The 14778-nt window shown below is 58.4% G+C and overlaps 1 protein-coding gene across 2 annotated transcripts in view; it reads right to left on the reverse strand.

Annotated features, from left to right (window-relative positions):
* Positions 1-14778, reverse strand: part of DOC2B (double C2 domain beta) — a 35932-nt gene that overhangs the window by 15330 nt on the left and 5824 nt on the right. For both annotated transcript variants that reach the window (XR_005236764.2, XM_073023833.1), the window contains exons 2-5: positions 10397-10476; positions 5473-5547; positions 3558-3667; positions 2918-3044 (exon numbers count right to left, since the gene is read on the reverse strand). Coding sequence is in view for 1 of the 2 variants with exons in the window: in XM_073023833.1 (XP_072879934.1) it covers positions 2918-3044; positions 3558-3667; positions 5473-5547; positions 10397-10476 (392 nt within the window). In the remaining variant the exon portion in view is untranslated. The remainder of the gene's footprint in view (positions 1-2917; positions 3045-3557; positions 3668-5472; positions 5548-10396; positions 10477-14778) is intronic.

Below are 14778 nucleotides of genomic sequence, written 5' to 3' on the forward strand. Positions count from 1 at the left end.
GATGTCGAGCAGGGAGGACACACACGCCCCACCGGCCACCTTCACCACCTCCCACGCCCAGAGCAGGCATGGCTAATCGATCTCAGCATTTGCCCTGAGCTCCAATGCCCCCTCAGAGTCCTTTTCAACAGCGCCCAGGCAGCCGTTCCCAGTGGATCAGGCCAGGCCTGCGAGATCTCGCCATCTGCCCCTCAGGCAGAGCTTTGTGTGTGAGGCCTCGAGGCACTGTGCTGCCTGTGTCAGTGTGTGTGGTGTGAAAATTAGACAATATAAACCAGCAGGCGCCAGGCACAGCGGCTCACGCCTGTAACCCCAGCACTTTGGGAGGCCGAGGCGGGCAGATCACCTGAGGTCGGGAGTTCAGGACCAGCCTGGCCAACATAGTGAAACTTCGTCTCTACTAAAAACACAAAAATCAGCCGGGCGTGGTGGCAGGCGCCTGTAGTCCCAGCTATTGGGAGGCTGAGGCAGGAGAATCACTTGAACCCAGGAGGCGGAGGTTGAAGGGAGCCGAGATCGCGCTACTGCACTCCAGCCTGGGCAACAGAGCGAGACCCCATCTCAAAACCACGACCGCCGCCGCCGCCGCTGCCACCGCCACCGCCACCGCCACCACCACCACCACCACCACCACCACCAGGGATATCTTTTGCTGTTTTTTCAGATATTTTTCGCTGTTTTTTCAGGGCTAGGATATTGTGCTTTGGGTTGTTTCATATGAAGACCATTGTGTATTACTCAGTATTGACTTAAAACAATGTTCGCAGACTGTAAATTCTAAATGTACCACCAGAGGCCTGGCACAGGGGTTCACGCCTGTAATCCTGGCACTTTGGGAGACTGAGACAGGAGGAACACCGGAGGTCAAGAGTTCGAGACTTGCCTGGCCAGCCTGGCAAACCCCTGTCTCTACTAAAAATACAAAAATTAACCAGGCACGATGGTGCACACCTGTAATCCCAGCACTTTGGGAGGCTGAGGCAGGTGGATCATTCGAGGTCAGGAGTTTGAGACACCTGGCCAATATGGTGAAACCCCGTCTCTACCAAAAATACAAAAATTAGCCGGGCGAGGTGGCACAGGCCTGTAGTCCCAGCTACTCGGGAGGCTGAGGCACAAGAAGTGCTTGAACCCGGGAGGTAGAGGTTGCAGTGAGTCAAGATTGTGCCACTGAACTCCAGCCTGGGTGACAGAGCAAGACTTGGTCTCAAAAAAAATAATAAAAATAAAATAAAAGTATCACCAGAATGTGGCTTTACTGCCAGGGTGTATCCCAAACTGTGCTCCTGGGGTCACTGTGAGTCCCTGAACGGCACCAATGAGCGGGTAGCGCACCCAGTAATGCCGTGATCACGGCCATGCACAGGGGTGCACATGCTTTCACGAACACACACCACACACACGCAGACACACAGTCACACACAGATATGTACTGATATGTACATGCTCTTACGCACAAGTCACACACAAGCACACCCCCACACGGTTGCTTCCAGTGATCAAAACTCAGGAACACTACAGTACGGCTAGTGTTGCCTTTTCTTTCTTTCTTTTTTTTTTTTTTTTTTTTTTTTGAGACAGAGTCTTCCTCTTGTCACCCAGGCTGGAGTACAATAGCGTGATCTTGTCTCACTGCAACCTCCGCCTCTCAGGTTCAAGCAATTCTCCTGCCTCAGCCTCCTGAGTAGCTGGGATTACAGGCGCCCGTCACCACCCCTGGCTAATTTTTGTATTTTTAGTAGAGATGGGGTTTCGCCATGTTGGCCAGGCTGGTCTCGAACCCTTGACCTCGTGATCCACCTCCCTCGGCCTCCCAAGATGTTGCCTTTCTTAAGTGACATAGATCATATGGAAAAACTGGGTTACCGGTGGTGAGTGACTAATAATAAACCAGAAAAGGTTATACCCATCACACAAATGTCTGAGTGGGAGAGAATGTGACAAGGGAATAAAATTGGATCAAATTATGAAAAAACAACTGGGATTCTGGGAAGAAGCCCTGGCCACAGGCTGACTCACCCCCCAGGGCTTGACTTGAGTCCACATCCCCGGGCCCACTGGGGCTGGGTACACTGGGGACAACCGCTGGGCTTTGTCCTTCTGAACTTGCCCCTTGCCCAGCCTCTGCCCGTGTCCTGAACACTGGGAGGCTGAGGCCCCGGCATTTCTCTTGACCCTGGTGGCACTAGGGACTCCTGGCTTCATCAGCCCTATGAACCAGGTGAAGGCCAGGCCAGAGACAAGGGAGGGCGGGGGAGGGAAGAGGGACATAGAGACCAAGACGCGGGAGGGCGTAGCTGCTGGAGCAGGCCAGGGGGCACAATCTGTTCTGACACAACGTTCAGACAAAGGCCATTCTGTCTCCTCTGAGTATCTCACGGGCACTCAAGTCTGACGCGTTCCAAGCACGCTCCCTGAGAGTCCCGTCCACCCGTGGCCCCTGCTACAGTCCTCTGAGTGCCGCGAACAGCCCGAGGCTCCAGTGGCTCCGGCCCCAAACCTCGGACCTGCCCTTCCCTCACCCAAGGATGTCCCATCTGCTGCCTGGACACCCGGTTCAGAGTCAAGCTCTTCTACCGCCGCCAAGGTCAGGCCAGGGCTGTGCCCATCTCTCCCCATCTGCCCGGGCCTCCTGCCCTCTCCTCCCTCTTCTTCAAGCCATCCTGAGCCCAGGCCAGTGAGGCTGGTAAACTGTCATCCCCCGCAGTCCCTCAGCTTAGCACCCTCCCGTGGCCACTCAGAGTGAAAGCCAGGGTCCTCCCTCACCTCTACCTCCCTGCCTCTCCACGCTCACCTCCTCATCTCCCCTCCCCTCTCACTCTGCCCCTCAGTAGCCCCACCACGGGCAGGAAGTTCTGCCTTCCCAGCACCTGCCACCCAGCCAGGCACACAGCAGGCGCTCAATGACTCCTCTCACCGGCAGCTGCTTCTCCAGGCAGATACTGAAGGTCTTGGTGTGGTTGGCTTTCAGCTTCTTCAGGGGCACGCGTGTCTCCCCGATGAACTCATTGTGCCGGAATTTGTCCTCGTCGCACACAGAGATGCTGGGTTGGGGGTGAGAGGCACAGCCAGCGGCTCGGACACGCCGGGCGTAGGGGGAGTGTGCGCGGGTAGGGTCAGCCCTGGCTTGTCCTGCCCCAGGCCCTGCCCTGGTCTGGGGTGGGAGACGCACGAGATGCCTGGGCCCTGACAGGGCCAGAGTGTGGCATGATGTCAGGTACTGTCCTCCCGGACAAGTGTCCTCAGGTTGGAAGAGGGGACGGGAGAAGGTGGGGCCAGTGCCGGGAGGTGGGGAGAGCCGGTTCTCTGAAGGGAACCGCCGCAAGCACCCGGAGAGGCCCCAGGAAGCACCTTCAGGGCACTGGGGCCAGAGTGACCCTTTCCATCCACCAGGCTCCGCCGGTGTGGGCAGACCTTTCTGCCTTTCTTCAGACCCCCAGGCTGGAGTTGCCTGCATGAGGCTGAACCCACAGGAGGCCATCTGACCCTCCGGTCCTGCCTCCGTGAGGACAAGCGGGCGGGGTGGGGGAGGGGCCGGTGGCCGGGGCCTCGCCTACCGCAGCGTTTTGCGGATCATGTCTTCGTCTGTGATCCCGTAGTAAGTGAGGGTCTCGTTCCACGTGGGGTTCAGAGTGTTGCGGAGAGTTTTTGTTCTGAGCTTATTTGCCTGGAGAAGAGAGAGATGATCGTATTAGCATCGAAGGGTGTGTCAGACAGAACAACGGCCCCCAGAGACGGCCACATGCTCATCTTGGAGCCTGGGAATGTGTCATCAACATGGCCAAGCGGAACTGAGGCTGCAGGTGGAGTTAGGGTTCGTAACAAGCTGACGTTAGAACAGGGAGATTATCCTAGATTGTCGGGTGGCCCAATGTGGTCACGGGTTCTTCACAGCAGAAAGGGCAGAGAAGAGTCAGAGTGAGACATCACCAAGGCGGGGGCCAGAGAGATGCAACGGGGCCGCTGTGAGGACGGAGGAAGGGGCCAGGGGCCCAGGAGGGTGGACGGCCTCCAGAAGCTGGAAAGAGCTAGGACATGGCTGGGCTCCCCAGGTTCCAGAAGGAACGCAGCCCAGGGAGACCACTGCTGGACTTCTCACCTGCAGAGCAGGCAGAGAATGAGGGAGCTGCTTTAAGCCACGAAGTTTGTGGCCATTTGTTGCAGCAGCCATAGGAGGCTCATCCAAAGAGGACTCCACCTCCAGCCCGAGGCCATGGGGTGGGTTCTGCAGGGGGCCTGTGTGGAACTGGAGTCTCCTTCCCAGGGCATTCCCTTCCTTCGCGGACTGTCCCCTCTGCCTGGAACCCATCCTGTCCTCGGGCCGGCTCAGGGTGGCCTCTCCGAGCTGGAATATTGCCGCCACTCCCTCCTCCTGTGCCAGCGACTCTGAGCTCCTCGTCTGAGTCGGTCTGATGCCTGCCACGCCCGGCCCAGGCTGGGAGGTCAGACAGTCTGGGCTTCCAATTCCAGCTCGGTGGCAGCGTCAGGGTTCCCGCTGTGGAAAGGCCACGGGCATCCCTCTGTCCCGCTTGTTTATAAGGAGACTGCTCTTGATAAAACACTGGGGAAAATCCTGGGGACTTCCTACAACTCAGCAGCCAGGCACTGCCGGCTCCAGTCCCACAAATGAGGGGTCACTGAGCTCCCACGTGGGGCACACTTCCCTGGTCACACTCGCCCTCGGCCCTCACGTCCCCGAGCCCCTCCTGCAGCATAAGGACGTCGAGGCCCAGCGTGGGGACCCCATTTCTTCCCCAGGAGTAGGTGGTAGGGCGCTGCCGTTTCTCCTACAGCCCTGCCTTCCCGAGGGAAGGGGGAACGGCCCCTTCTGGGGTGGGCCTTCTGGATGGCTGCAGGCCCAGGCCTACGCATTTAGGACCCCAAGTCAACTCAGACTCTGCCCCAAGAAATTAAAAATAAAACAGCACTGAAGTGCACGATGCACAGAAGGAAGTCTAATTAAGTTCTGATTTTCCACAGCTCGAGGTCACCTTGATGCTTTTGTTTAACAGCAGTTTCTCTCTCCTCTCCTAGATGCACCTGTTGTGCTGGTGCCCTTTCCACGTGTGGTCGGACTCTTGGCATAGGAATGAGGATCCTGTGGTCAAATATACTGGGCAGATTCCGCCCACTTCATCCCCCTTACGGAGAGTCAAGGAATAGCCCATCAACACGTTAAATGCTCTGATAGGTCCGTAATAGTAACCTCCAACCGAGAATGCTTCTTATAAAATGCTGGCCTGGAAATTGTGGAATTCCCAGATCAGCAGGCAGGTAACGCTGAACGGCTGAGTGTGCAGCTGAACGGCTGAGGTCCCATCAGCTTGCTTGGGCTCTGAGGGGAGTGGCAGCGGTGGGCCTCCCTGGGTGCCCCCAGCCCAGTCCAGGCCCCAAAGCCAAAGGACCAGTGTGCACTGCCGGAGGTGGTGGGGTGGCTGCCGCTGGTGGGCAGGCCTGGGTGAAACCCCTCACCTTACTGGCTCCTGGCAGCAGGTGCAGCTTGACGTAGGGGTCTGCCAGCCCATTGTGGTCCATCGGCTTCAGGCCCTGGGCAGAGAACAGCAAAGAGTGTGAAGCGGAAATCGGGGAGATGGAACGGACAGGGCCTGCAGGTGCCTGGGCCAGCAGATACCCTTGTCCGCCGGGTCCATTCATGGCCCCTTTCACAGAAGCCCCCAGGCCCCACCCCTCCAGATGGAGGGAGTGAGGATGGCTCGATGCCAGTGCAATCTCCCCTCCCCAAAACATCCCAGCCCAGGGCAGCTGTCACGGGTCCTCCGTCAGGACAGACTTTTTCTCTTCTCCTCATCCGGGAAGCCAGGAGCTCACCCTCCTCTGAGCCTCCCTCCCCACCCCGCTTTGGTCAGGTCCTTCCATCGTCCTGACTCCCCTCCCCCATCTTCTCAGCATGGCCTCCTGAGTGGTCACGCCCCTCATCGACCCTAAATCCACGTAACCCCGGGACACGGTCCGAGACTAGGCCCCATTTCTGGCCATATTTGCTACAACTCCCAATCAGTCCACAGAGATCACACAAGCCGACTGGCCACAGAGGGTCCCTCCACAAGATGGCTCCCCTCACTCACTCTGGTTCTTTCAGAAAACCTCGCCACGCACGCACAGCCAGAGGCACACAGAAGCACGGACAGATGGGGGCTTTGCTGACCTCAGCAGGCACCTGTCTCCGAAAACTGCAGTTGTTTTCCTCTGGGATGGTGCTCAGGATGCCGGGAGGCAGCCAGCATCCCCAGGACAGGATTCAAAGGTGCAGGGCCCGGTTCCTACCCTGGAGCCTGGGGAGGGGGCGTGGCTACCCACACCAGGCCCATCTCCAAGGGGACGCTGGGGCTCCCACCCAGGCCCACCCCAGACTGCTTTGATGGAGCTCTGGGGGACGTGGCAGGGGCGTCCAACCACCTACTTCCCTGCCACTGGCAAAGGGCAGAGGTCTGGGGGCCTGGCTGGCTTGGGTTCCAGGCTCAGCTCCTGTGTTCACCAGCTGGGAAGTGGATGAGTTACTAAGCCTCAGCTTTGTCATCTGTAAAAGGGGGTGGCCGGGCACGGTGGCTCATGCCTGTAATCGGTGCTTGAGCCCAGGAGTTCAAGACCAGCCTGGGCAACACTGTAAGACCCTGTCGCTTCAAAAAACTAAAAAAAATTAGCTGGGTGGGGTGGCAAGTGCCTGCGGTTCCAGCAACTAGGGAAGCTGAGGTGGGAGGATCGCTTGAACCTGGGATGCAGAGGCTGCAGAGAACCGTGATCGCACCACTGCACTCCAGCCTGGGTGACAGAGCAAGACCCTGTCTCAAATTTAAAAAAAAAAAAAATAAGGGCGGGGGTATAATTAATAGTCCCGCCTTCCTAGGGCTGGAGTGAGAGGGACGGAGACCGTGTGGACACAGGGTCTGGCAGGCAAGGTGTCTGCTCTCTTCTCTGCACGCCAGGCCCCTGTGAGATGCCGGAGAAGTGGCCGAGGTCCAGTGGGGGCACCTGAGCTGTGCCCTGCACTGTGACGCTGCCTCTGGGGCAGGGCCTGGCTCAGTGGCCCAACATGTGCTCAAGGTCTCAAGGCTGCTCTTCCAAACTCAACTCCCTCACCCCGGCCTTGCGCCTTTCCCACCAAGTGCCTGAAGTGCCGAGTTCTGGGAATCTGGTGGCCCAGCCTGACCAGGGGGTGCCTGACAGCTGTGTCTTATTCTTACAGTTCTTATACATTCGTTTGTTGTAGCTTAAAATGTTTCCATTTGGGCCACGTTTCTTGACACATTTCACTCACAAATCTTTGGGCCACCAGAAGTTCTGGCGTGTCTTTCCAGTGGCTCTGGTGGTCCCACCTCTGTACCCGGAGACACCCGTGGGAGCTAGGCTGGGTCGAGGGGCGCTCTCATGCTGGGACAGGAGTGGCGCCTGCTCTGTCCTTCAGACCCCTGGACGGTGACGAGGCCCCTGCTGCTGCCTCTCTACTCCTCCACGCGGCAGGTCCCTGAGCATCCTGGGCAGCCGCACATTTGGCCAAAAGCAAAAGGACCAGTAGGCACTGCCTGAGGCCATGTCACCGTGCAGCCACCAGCTTCTGTGCCCAAACACAGGCACTTCCCTGGCCCTGACCTGGGTTCCACCCATGCCTCCCACGGAGCCTGACCACTGTCCACGGAAGGGAAGGGCAGGAGGCTGTTTGCAGGGCAGGGAGCTGTTAGTGGGGCTACTGGGCACATCCTCCCCGCTTGGGAGTTCGCAAGAGACAGAAACTGGTCCCACGGTTTAGGGCCGGGCGCCACGGGAGGCGATAAGGTTTGGCAGTGTCCCCACCCAACTCTCATCCTGAGCTGTGCTCCCATCATTCCCACAGGTGGTGGGAGGGACCCGGTCGGGGGGAGGCCTCTCCCACACGGTACTTGTGGGAACGAATCAGTCCCACGAGATCTGGTCTGATAAGGGGAATCCCGTCTTGCTTGGCTCTCATTCTGTCTCTTGCCACCAAACATGTGAGAAGTGCCTTTCACCTTCCGCCATAACGGTGAGGCCTTCCCGGCCACGTGGAACGGCAAGTCCAACAAACCTCTTTCCTTTATGAATTACCCAGTCTCAGGCGTGTCTTTCTCGGCAGCATGAAAATGGACTCATACAGGCGGGATGGGCAAAGGAGGCCCGGGGGAGGCCCTGGCTGGTCCTGGCACTGAGGGAACGGGGGGTCTGGCTTTGAGAGGAGAGCCTCTCCCCAAAACCCCAGCCCTACCCCGCCCTGGGCCTCTCAGAGACCTGCTGGCGAAGTGTTCAGAGGAGCTTTCTAGCCGGAAGTACCATTCAGCCTGAAAAAGGAAGTTCCACGCGCTCCGCGACAGGGATGGAGCCTGAAGCCTTTCTGCAGCGTGAAGGGAGAGACACTGGGGGGCTGCAATTGTGTGAGGTATATGAGGTCCTTAGAAGAGTCAAATCCACAGAGAAGGCAGGCAAATGGCGGCCTCCCCAGGGGCCGGGGAGGAAGGGGGAGCTGTGGTTCAGTGGGTACAGTTTCAGTTTTGCAAGCTGAAGAGGGCTCTGGGGATGGGTTTCACAGCCCTGCGAAGGTAGAAGGTACTTAGCACAACTGAGCTGCACGCTAACAATGGTTGAGCGCTGAGGGGAGGAGTAAAAAAAAATGGCTGAGGTGGGAAATTTAGATCCATGTAATTTATCACAATAATAATAAAAAACAAAAACAAGAGTCGCCCAGAACCGGCCGTGCCGGGGCCACGTGTTAACTCAACAACGCTCACAATGGCCAGGTAGGGCAGGGACAAGCAACCCTCCTTCCAGATGGGCAAACTGAGACCGACCCTTACAAAGGGTGACAAGCAAGGTGCACCTGGAGGATCCAGCCCCCACCCCAGCCCTCCGGAGGCCAGCCTCACTTCAGCTCGCCCACCCTGGGCCCCTCCCCACACCCCAGCCCAGAACCCCTGCTCTTCCCCAGCCTGGGCCACCCCTTCCCCACAGAACTGGATTTACACAGAGAAGGAACTGGGCCTCCCATCCCCACTTCTGATACCTGAGGGATACAGCCCAAAGTGGACACACACTTACATGCACACACGCACAGTACCCACACATGCACACACACACACACACGCACCTGGAACAAGGAAGGAAAGGCCCTGGTGTCTGGCAAAGAGAGAGAGGAAGGCGTGGGCTTTGGCCAGAGCAGCCTGGCAGCCAGCACCTCTCCAGTCCCCAGGCCGGGACCACCTCTGCAAAGCTGGACAGAGGGAAAGCAGGGAGGGTCTAGCTTGGTCTCTATCTTGGCACAGCCGGGGTTTGATAAATGCTCAGTTCTGCTCCTAGAGGCGGCTGGAGCCCCTGCCAGGCAAGGCTGGGCATGACCTGAGCCACAGCACAGGTGGTTCCAGAGGGAGGGCAGGGGTGGGATGGAGCGTGCAGGCCTCTCAGTGCCCAACCAGGGCCCTGGGCCTGGCGTGGACGGCACTCACACCTACCCATGGCAGTCCACGTGTCGTGGCCCAAGCTGGGCTGGGGAACAGCCTGGGGTGGCACACAGTAGCCTGTCCTACCAGGTGGGCACGGCGCCAAGGGCAGCCCTCACGCCAGGCTGGGAGGAGGGGCAGGGAGCTGCAGGTTGGGAGTCTGGGTGGGGCCCTGCGGGAGCCGCTGGATCTGAGCTGGGCTGGCTCAGGCCCTTCCACGGCACTACTAGGGGGACTCCACTGGCCACGCAGGCCCTTACCTTGCGAGAGAACATCAATTTTGGCACCTTCCTCCCACAGGGAGCAACGGGGTGAGGGGGCAAGGGAACAGGACAGTTGAGAACATGGAACCAACACATGCTGACTCGAGTGGCAGAGCCAGAGGGGAGCACCAGGGGCCGGGCCGGGCTGCAGAGGGGTCCATACACATCTACAACCCCAGCCCATGTAGTGAGGCTCAGAGGGCCTCTGGGCTCAGGCCCTGGATGCCCTGCCTCGAATGGTGCCAGCCTCCTCCAGTGGCTCGGCTTCCAGGGTGCACAGTGGCGTCCCCACTCCTCAGGGCGTCTGGGAGGCCTGGAGGCACCAGCACCCAACCCACCCTCCCCTGGCCTGCAGGACAGACATCACCCTGTCCCTCTCTTTCCCTCTCAGCAGTCCCTCCCCAGGCTCAGGAGGCCTCCGTCCAGGCCTTCACCTTCCCATTCTCATCTGTTTCTTTGCTCCCCTCAGTGCCTGAGTGTCCAGGGCGTTTCTTGGAGTTCGGTATTCAAGAAGGTTTAAACAAGAATTCCTTCCTGGCCCCACACAGCTCAGACATCCGAAAGCCTGGACAGGAACCCGGGGGTGGTGTGGTCTGGTCTGGCCTCCCTGACCCAGGCCCTCTCTTGCGGACCCCGGGGCAGGGACTTTGGGGGCAGGCCGGCGGGGCCTACCTTGGCCTTGGTGATGGTGCAGTGGAGGGCATTGTTCTCCTGGTCGTACAGCAGGCTGAAGTCCAGCGTGCCCAGGGCGGCTGCGGACAGAGGAGCGCACAGGTCCCACCCTGGCCACGTCTTGGAGAAGCTTCACTTGCCCCTGTGAGGCCGGATGGGCCTGGCCTGGGCAGGTGCCACCGTTCCATGGCGGCTGCCACCGACGGAGCACCGGCTGTATGCCAGCCCCTCACCCATCCTCCCAGTCCCACCCGACCCCGGGAAGTTACAATATTCTCCCCGCTTTCCAGAGGAGGGGCTGAGACCCAGAGAGGTTGGGGGGGTCACGCCAGTCCCCTGTCTGGCCCAGTATGTGGCCGCCTGAGCTGGGCACCCAGTCAAAGGAGTTCCCGCCCTACTGGTGCAACTGCCAGTCTGGGCCCCGTGCCTCAGTTTCCCTCACCTGTGAGATGTCACAAGGATCACATGAGAGGGCAGAGGAGACGAGGTTGGAGAGAGGCAGGCCCTGGCCCATACACAGGACTGCGGCTCCTCTGCCTCTCTGGCCCCTTTGGGGACCCCGAGGAGGCTGTGAGGAGTCCGCTGGGTCCTCACACGGCTGCCCCCAAGTCTCTCAACGGCAGTGATAACTCCCTACAGCCGGGGGGAGGGTGCAACCGTAATTGGGTGCAGCTGCCTCCCTCCCCGGGGCAATCACTCACGGCAGCTGCGGCTTTCCATGCAGCAGCGGCTCCCAGCATGAAGGCCGAGGTGATGGTGGGGGGCAGAGCTTGGGGGCAATCCCCGGACGGCAAGATGCACATTCACAGATGGCCTCAGAAGCCCAGAGCCTGCTCCCAGGCTGCAGGGCTGGTCAACTGGTGTCACATTCATTCATTATTTACCAAGTGTTTACAATACGCCAGACTCCAGGGGATGGACATCTGTGAGGCAGAGTCCCCACCCCAAGGAAAGCACAGCTTAAGGGGAGGAACAAAAGGAAAGAATTCGCCACAGTAGACTCTGGTGAGCCAGGAGCCACGGGGAGCCCATGTGAATTGGGACCATCAGGGAAGGCTTCCTGGAGGAGGTGATTTTTCACCTGAGCCATGAGGGATAAGTAGGAGTTGGCCAATGGCACAGTGGGGCTGGGGGAGGTGATGATTCCAACCACAGGCCAACCAGCAGGTGCGGGCTTAATGACTGGTGTGACCCTGGGATAAGGGAAGGCCAAACTTGAAAGATTCTATTCTTGAGGCTCTGAGCTATGCTCCCAACATGGATCTAGATCCAATTACGGCCACACCTGACTGGGCCCATCATTTACATCTCGTCTGCGGCGCTTTCCTGCTTCAGAAGCAGACCATATGGCCTGCACAGCTGAAAATATTTACTGTCCAGCCCTTTATAGAACAAGTTTGCAGATCTCTGGGTGAGTGCTGGGCCCGGCCAGGCATAATACAGTTTCTTGGGTCTGCAGGGAAATTGGCTGATGAAAGGCCATTGGTGTGGAGTGTCCTTTATTCTAAGCTGGTGACGGGAGTGGCATTTGTGCAGATCACCCCCTTCTAACACGGATCAGGCACGTGTCTCTCTTTGCAGCAGTGTGGGGTGCAAGACCTGCCCTCTGACATCAGTCTCCTGGGTTCAAATCCCAGCATGCACTTCCCTGCTGTGTGACCAGCTTATCTAACGTCTTTATGCCTCAGTTTGCTCATCTGTAAAATGGAGACAACAGTGGTATCCACCTCACAGCACACAGTGTGCCTGGGGTGTAGGAGGGGATCAGTAGATCACTACAGAAGAAGCAGATCCCTATGGTGGGTTTTGTAGCTAACAGTACTGGCTTCTATGAGACCCATTCTGGAATGAAACTGTCCTCGACTGGATCATTTCCCTCCCTGCCTTTGGGAACAGAACATACAAATGGTCACTTAAGCTTTTCTGAATAACCTGAGTCGCTGCTATGGCTACGATTACTCTTTCAAACATCACAGTCATAGTCCAGATGCGAACGGGGACATGAAGCAACCAGAGGGTCCCGGGTGGTCCTCTTTTCGGTTTTATTTTTCTGCCTCTTTCTTTGACATGAGCCTGAAACTCCTATTCGATTACCTGTCTATGGTAGTACAAACAGCTCTCTCACCTGTTCAGTAATTGTTTCTCCCAAGAAACCAGGTGATGATATTTGTTAGAACTATGTGCAAACTAAGAGCCAACAGATCTTGGTGGCTGGTGCGGTGCTCACGTCTGTCATCCCAGCAGTTTGGGAGGCTGAAGTGGGTCGATCACTTGAGGCCAGGAGTTTAAGACCGGCCTGGCCAACATGGCAACACCCACCTGTACAAAAAACACAAAAATAGCCAGGCATGGTGGCGCACGCCTGTGGTCCCAGCTACTCAGGAGGTGGAGGTGGGAGGACCCCTTGAGCCCAGGAGGTTGAGGCAACAGTGAGTGTGGCTGTGCCACTGCATCCGGCCTGGGTGACAGAGCGAGACGCTGTCTCAAAAATGTCAATAAACACCAGGTCTTGAGTGAAGCCTGGGGCACGTTCTCCTGAGAAGGGTACGTGTGCCTCAGCGATAGCTGCAGCTGGTACGCTAGTGCCATCTACACGCCAAGCAGGTGAGGCTGCTGGAAGGTAGGTATATCCCACCGCTCCTGCAGCAATGCACACAGCCACAGCCCAAGACACACCCATCTGTGCTTTTGTAACAATATTCTCCAAAGCCGTTGGCTTTACGTGACAGTCATTCGATGCCGTTCCGGTCAGGCCTACCTGGGGTGTGCTCCCCCGATGATTCAGCCTCCTGAGCAATGGGACCATCCTTGGCCACACCTCTGAGACCAACAAACAGATGCAGACACACGTGGCTGGGCCATTCAAGCCCACCTGCCCTCCAGGTGCTCCCAGGAGCTCGGAGCCGGTGTGACCCTCACGTGTGAAAAAGCACAGTCTGATTCCTGCCTGTTTCCCAACGCCAGAGAAGGACAGCCGAAGACGGAGTGGCTGTCTGCTCCCCCGGGACGCCCAGCTCCTGGAGGGGAGGAGCCCCTGCACTGGCTCTGCAGAAACCCCTGTCCACGGAGGGCAGCGACCTGCTCCCTCTGCTCGGGGGAAACTGACACCTGTCACCACCTCCTGGGAAGGGACAGCGCGCCCAGTGTGTCACCGGGAAGGCACTGACGAATCTCTCTGAACTCCACTGGAAGGTAAGAAATGAGAGTTTATAAATAGAAGCTCGGTCACAATTTTGAGAGGCTGGTGAAGCTCTCTTAGGGAGCACATGGCCCAACTTCATTTCCCTTCGGAGAAATGAGGCTCAGAGAGGGCAGGTGAGCTGCTCAGCGCGGCCCAGCAGACCAGGGCACAGAATCTAGGCCTCTTCACTTCCATCCTGCTAGTTTTTCCCTGGAAGCCTAGTGGCTCCCAAGAAGTTGTTGTTGTTTGTTTGTTTGTTTGTTTGTTTCTGAGACAGGCTCTTGTTCTGTTGCCCAGGCTGGAGTGCAGCGGTGCAGTCACAGTTCAGCCTCCCAGGCTCAAACGATCCTCTCACCTCAGCCTCCCGAGTAGCGGGGACTACAGGTGCCCACCACCATGCCCAGCTAGTTTAAAAAATATTTACATAGAGACAGTGGTGTGTGTGGGGGGGGGGACAGTGGTGTGTGTGTGTGGGGGGGACAGTGGTGTGTGTGTGGGGGGGACAGTGGTGTGTGTGTGGGGGGGACAGTGGTGTGTGTGGGGGGGAGGGGGGAGAGTGGTGTGTGTATGTGGGGGGGGACAGTGGTGTGTGTGTGGGGGGGACAGTGGTGTGTGTATGTGGGGGGGGACAGTGGTGTGTGTATGTGGGGGGGGACAGTGGTGTGTGTGTGGGGGGGGACAGTGGTGTGTGTGTGGGGGGGACAGTGGTGTGTGTGTGGGGGGGGGACAGTGGTGTGTGTGTGTGGGGGGGACAGTGGTGTGTGTATGTGGGGGGGGACAGTGGTGTGTGTGTGGGGGGGGACAGTGGTGTGTGTGTGGGGGGGACAGTGGTGTGTGTGTGGGGGGGGACAGTGGTGTGTGTGTGGGGGGGACAGTGGTGTGTGTGTGGGGGGGACAGTGGTGTGTGTGGGGGGAGAGGGGGACAGTGGTATGTGTGTGGGGGGGGACAGTGGTGTGTGTGTGGGGGGGACAGTGGTGTGTGTATGTGGGGGGGGACAGTGGTGTGTGTATGTGGGGGGGGACAGTGGTGTGTGTGTGGCGGGGGACAGTGGTGTGTGTGTGGGGGGGACAGTGGTGTGTGTGGGGGGGACAGTGGTGTGTGTGTGGGTGGGGACAGTGGTGTGTGTATGTGGGGGGGGACAGTGGTGTGTGTATGTGGGGGGGGACAGTGGTGTGTGTGTGGGTGGGGACAGTGGTGTGT

Source organism: Chlorocebus sabaeus, chromosome 16 (genome assembly GCF_047675955.1).
Source record: "Chlorocebus sabaeus isolate Y175 chromosome 16, mChlSab1.0.hap1, whole genome shotgun sequence".
NCBI lineage: Eukaryota > Metazoa > Chordata > Mammalia > Primates > Cercopithecidae > Chlorocebus > Chlorocebus sabaeus.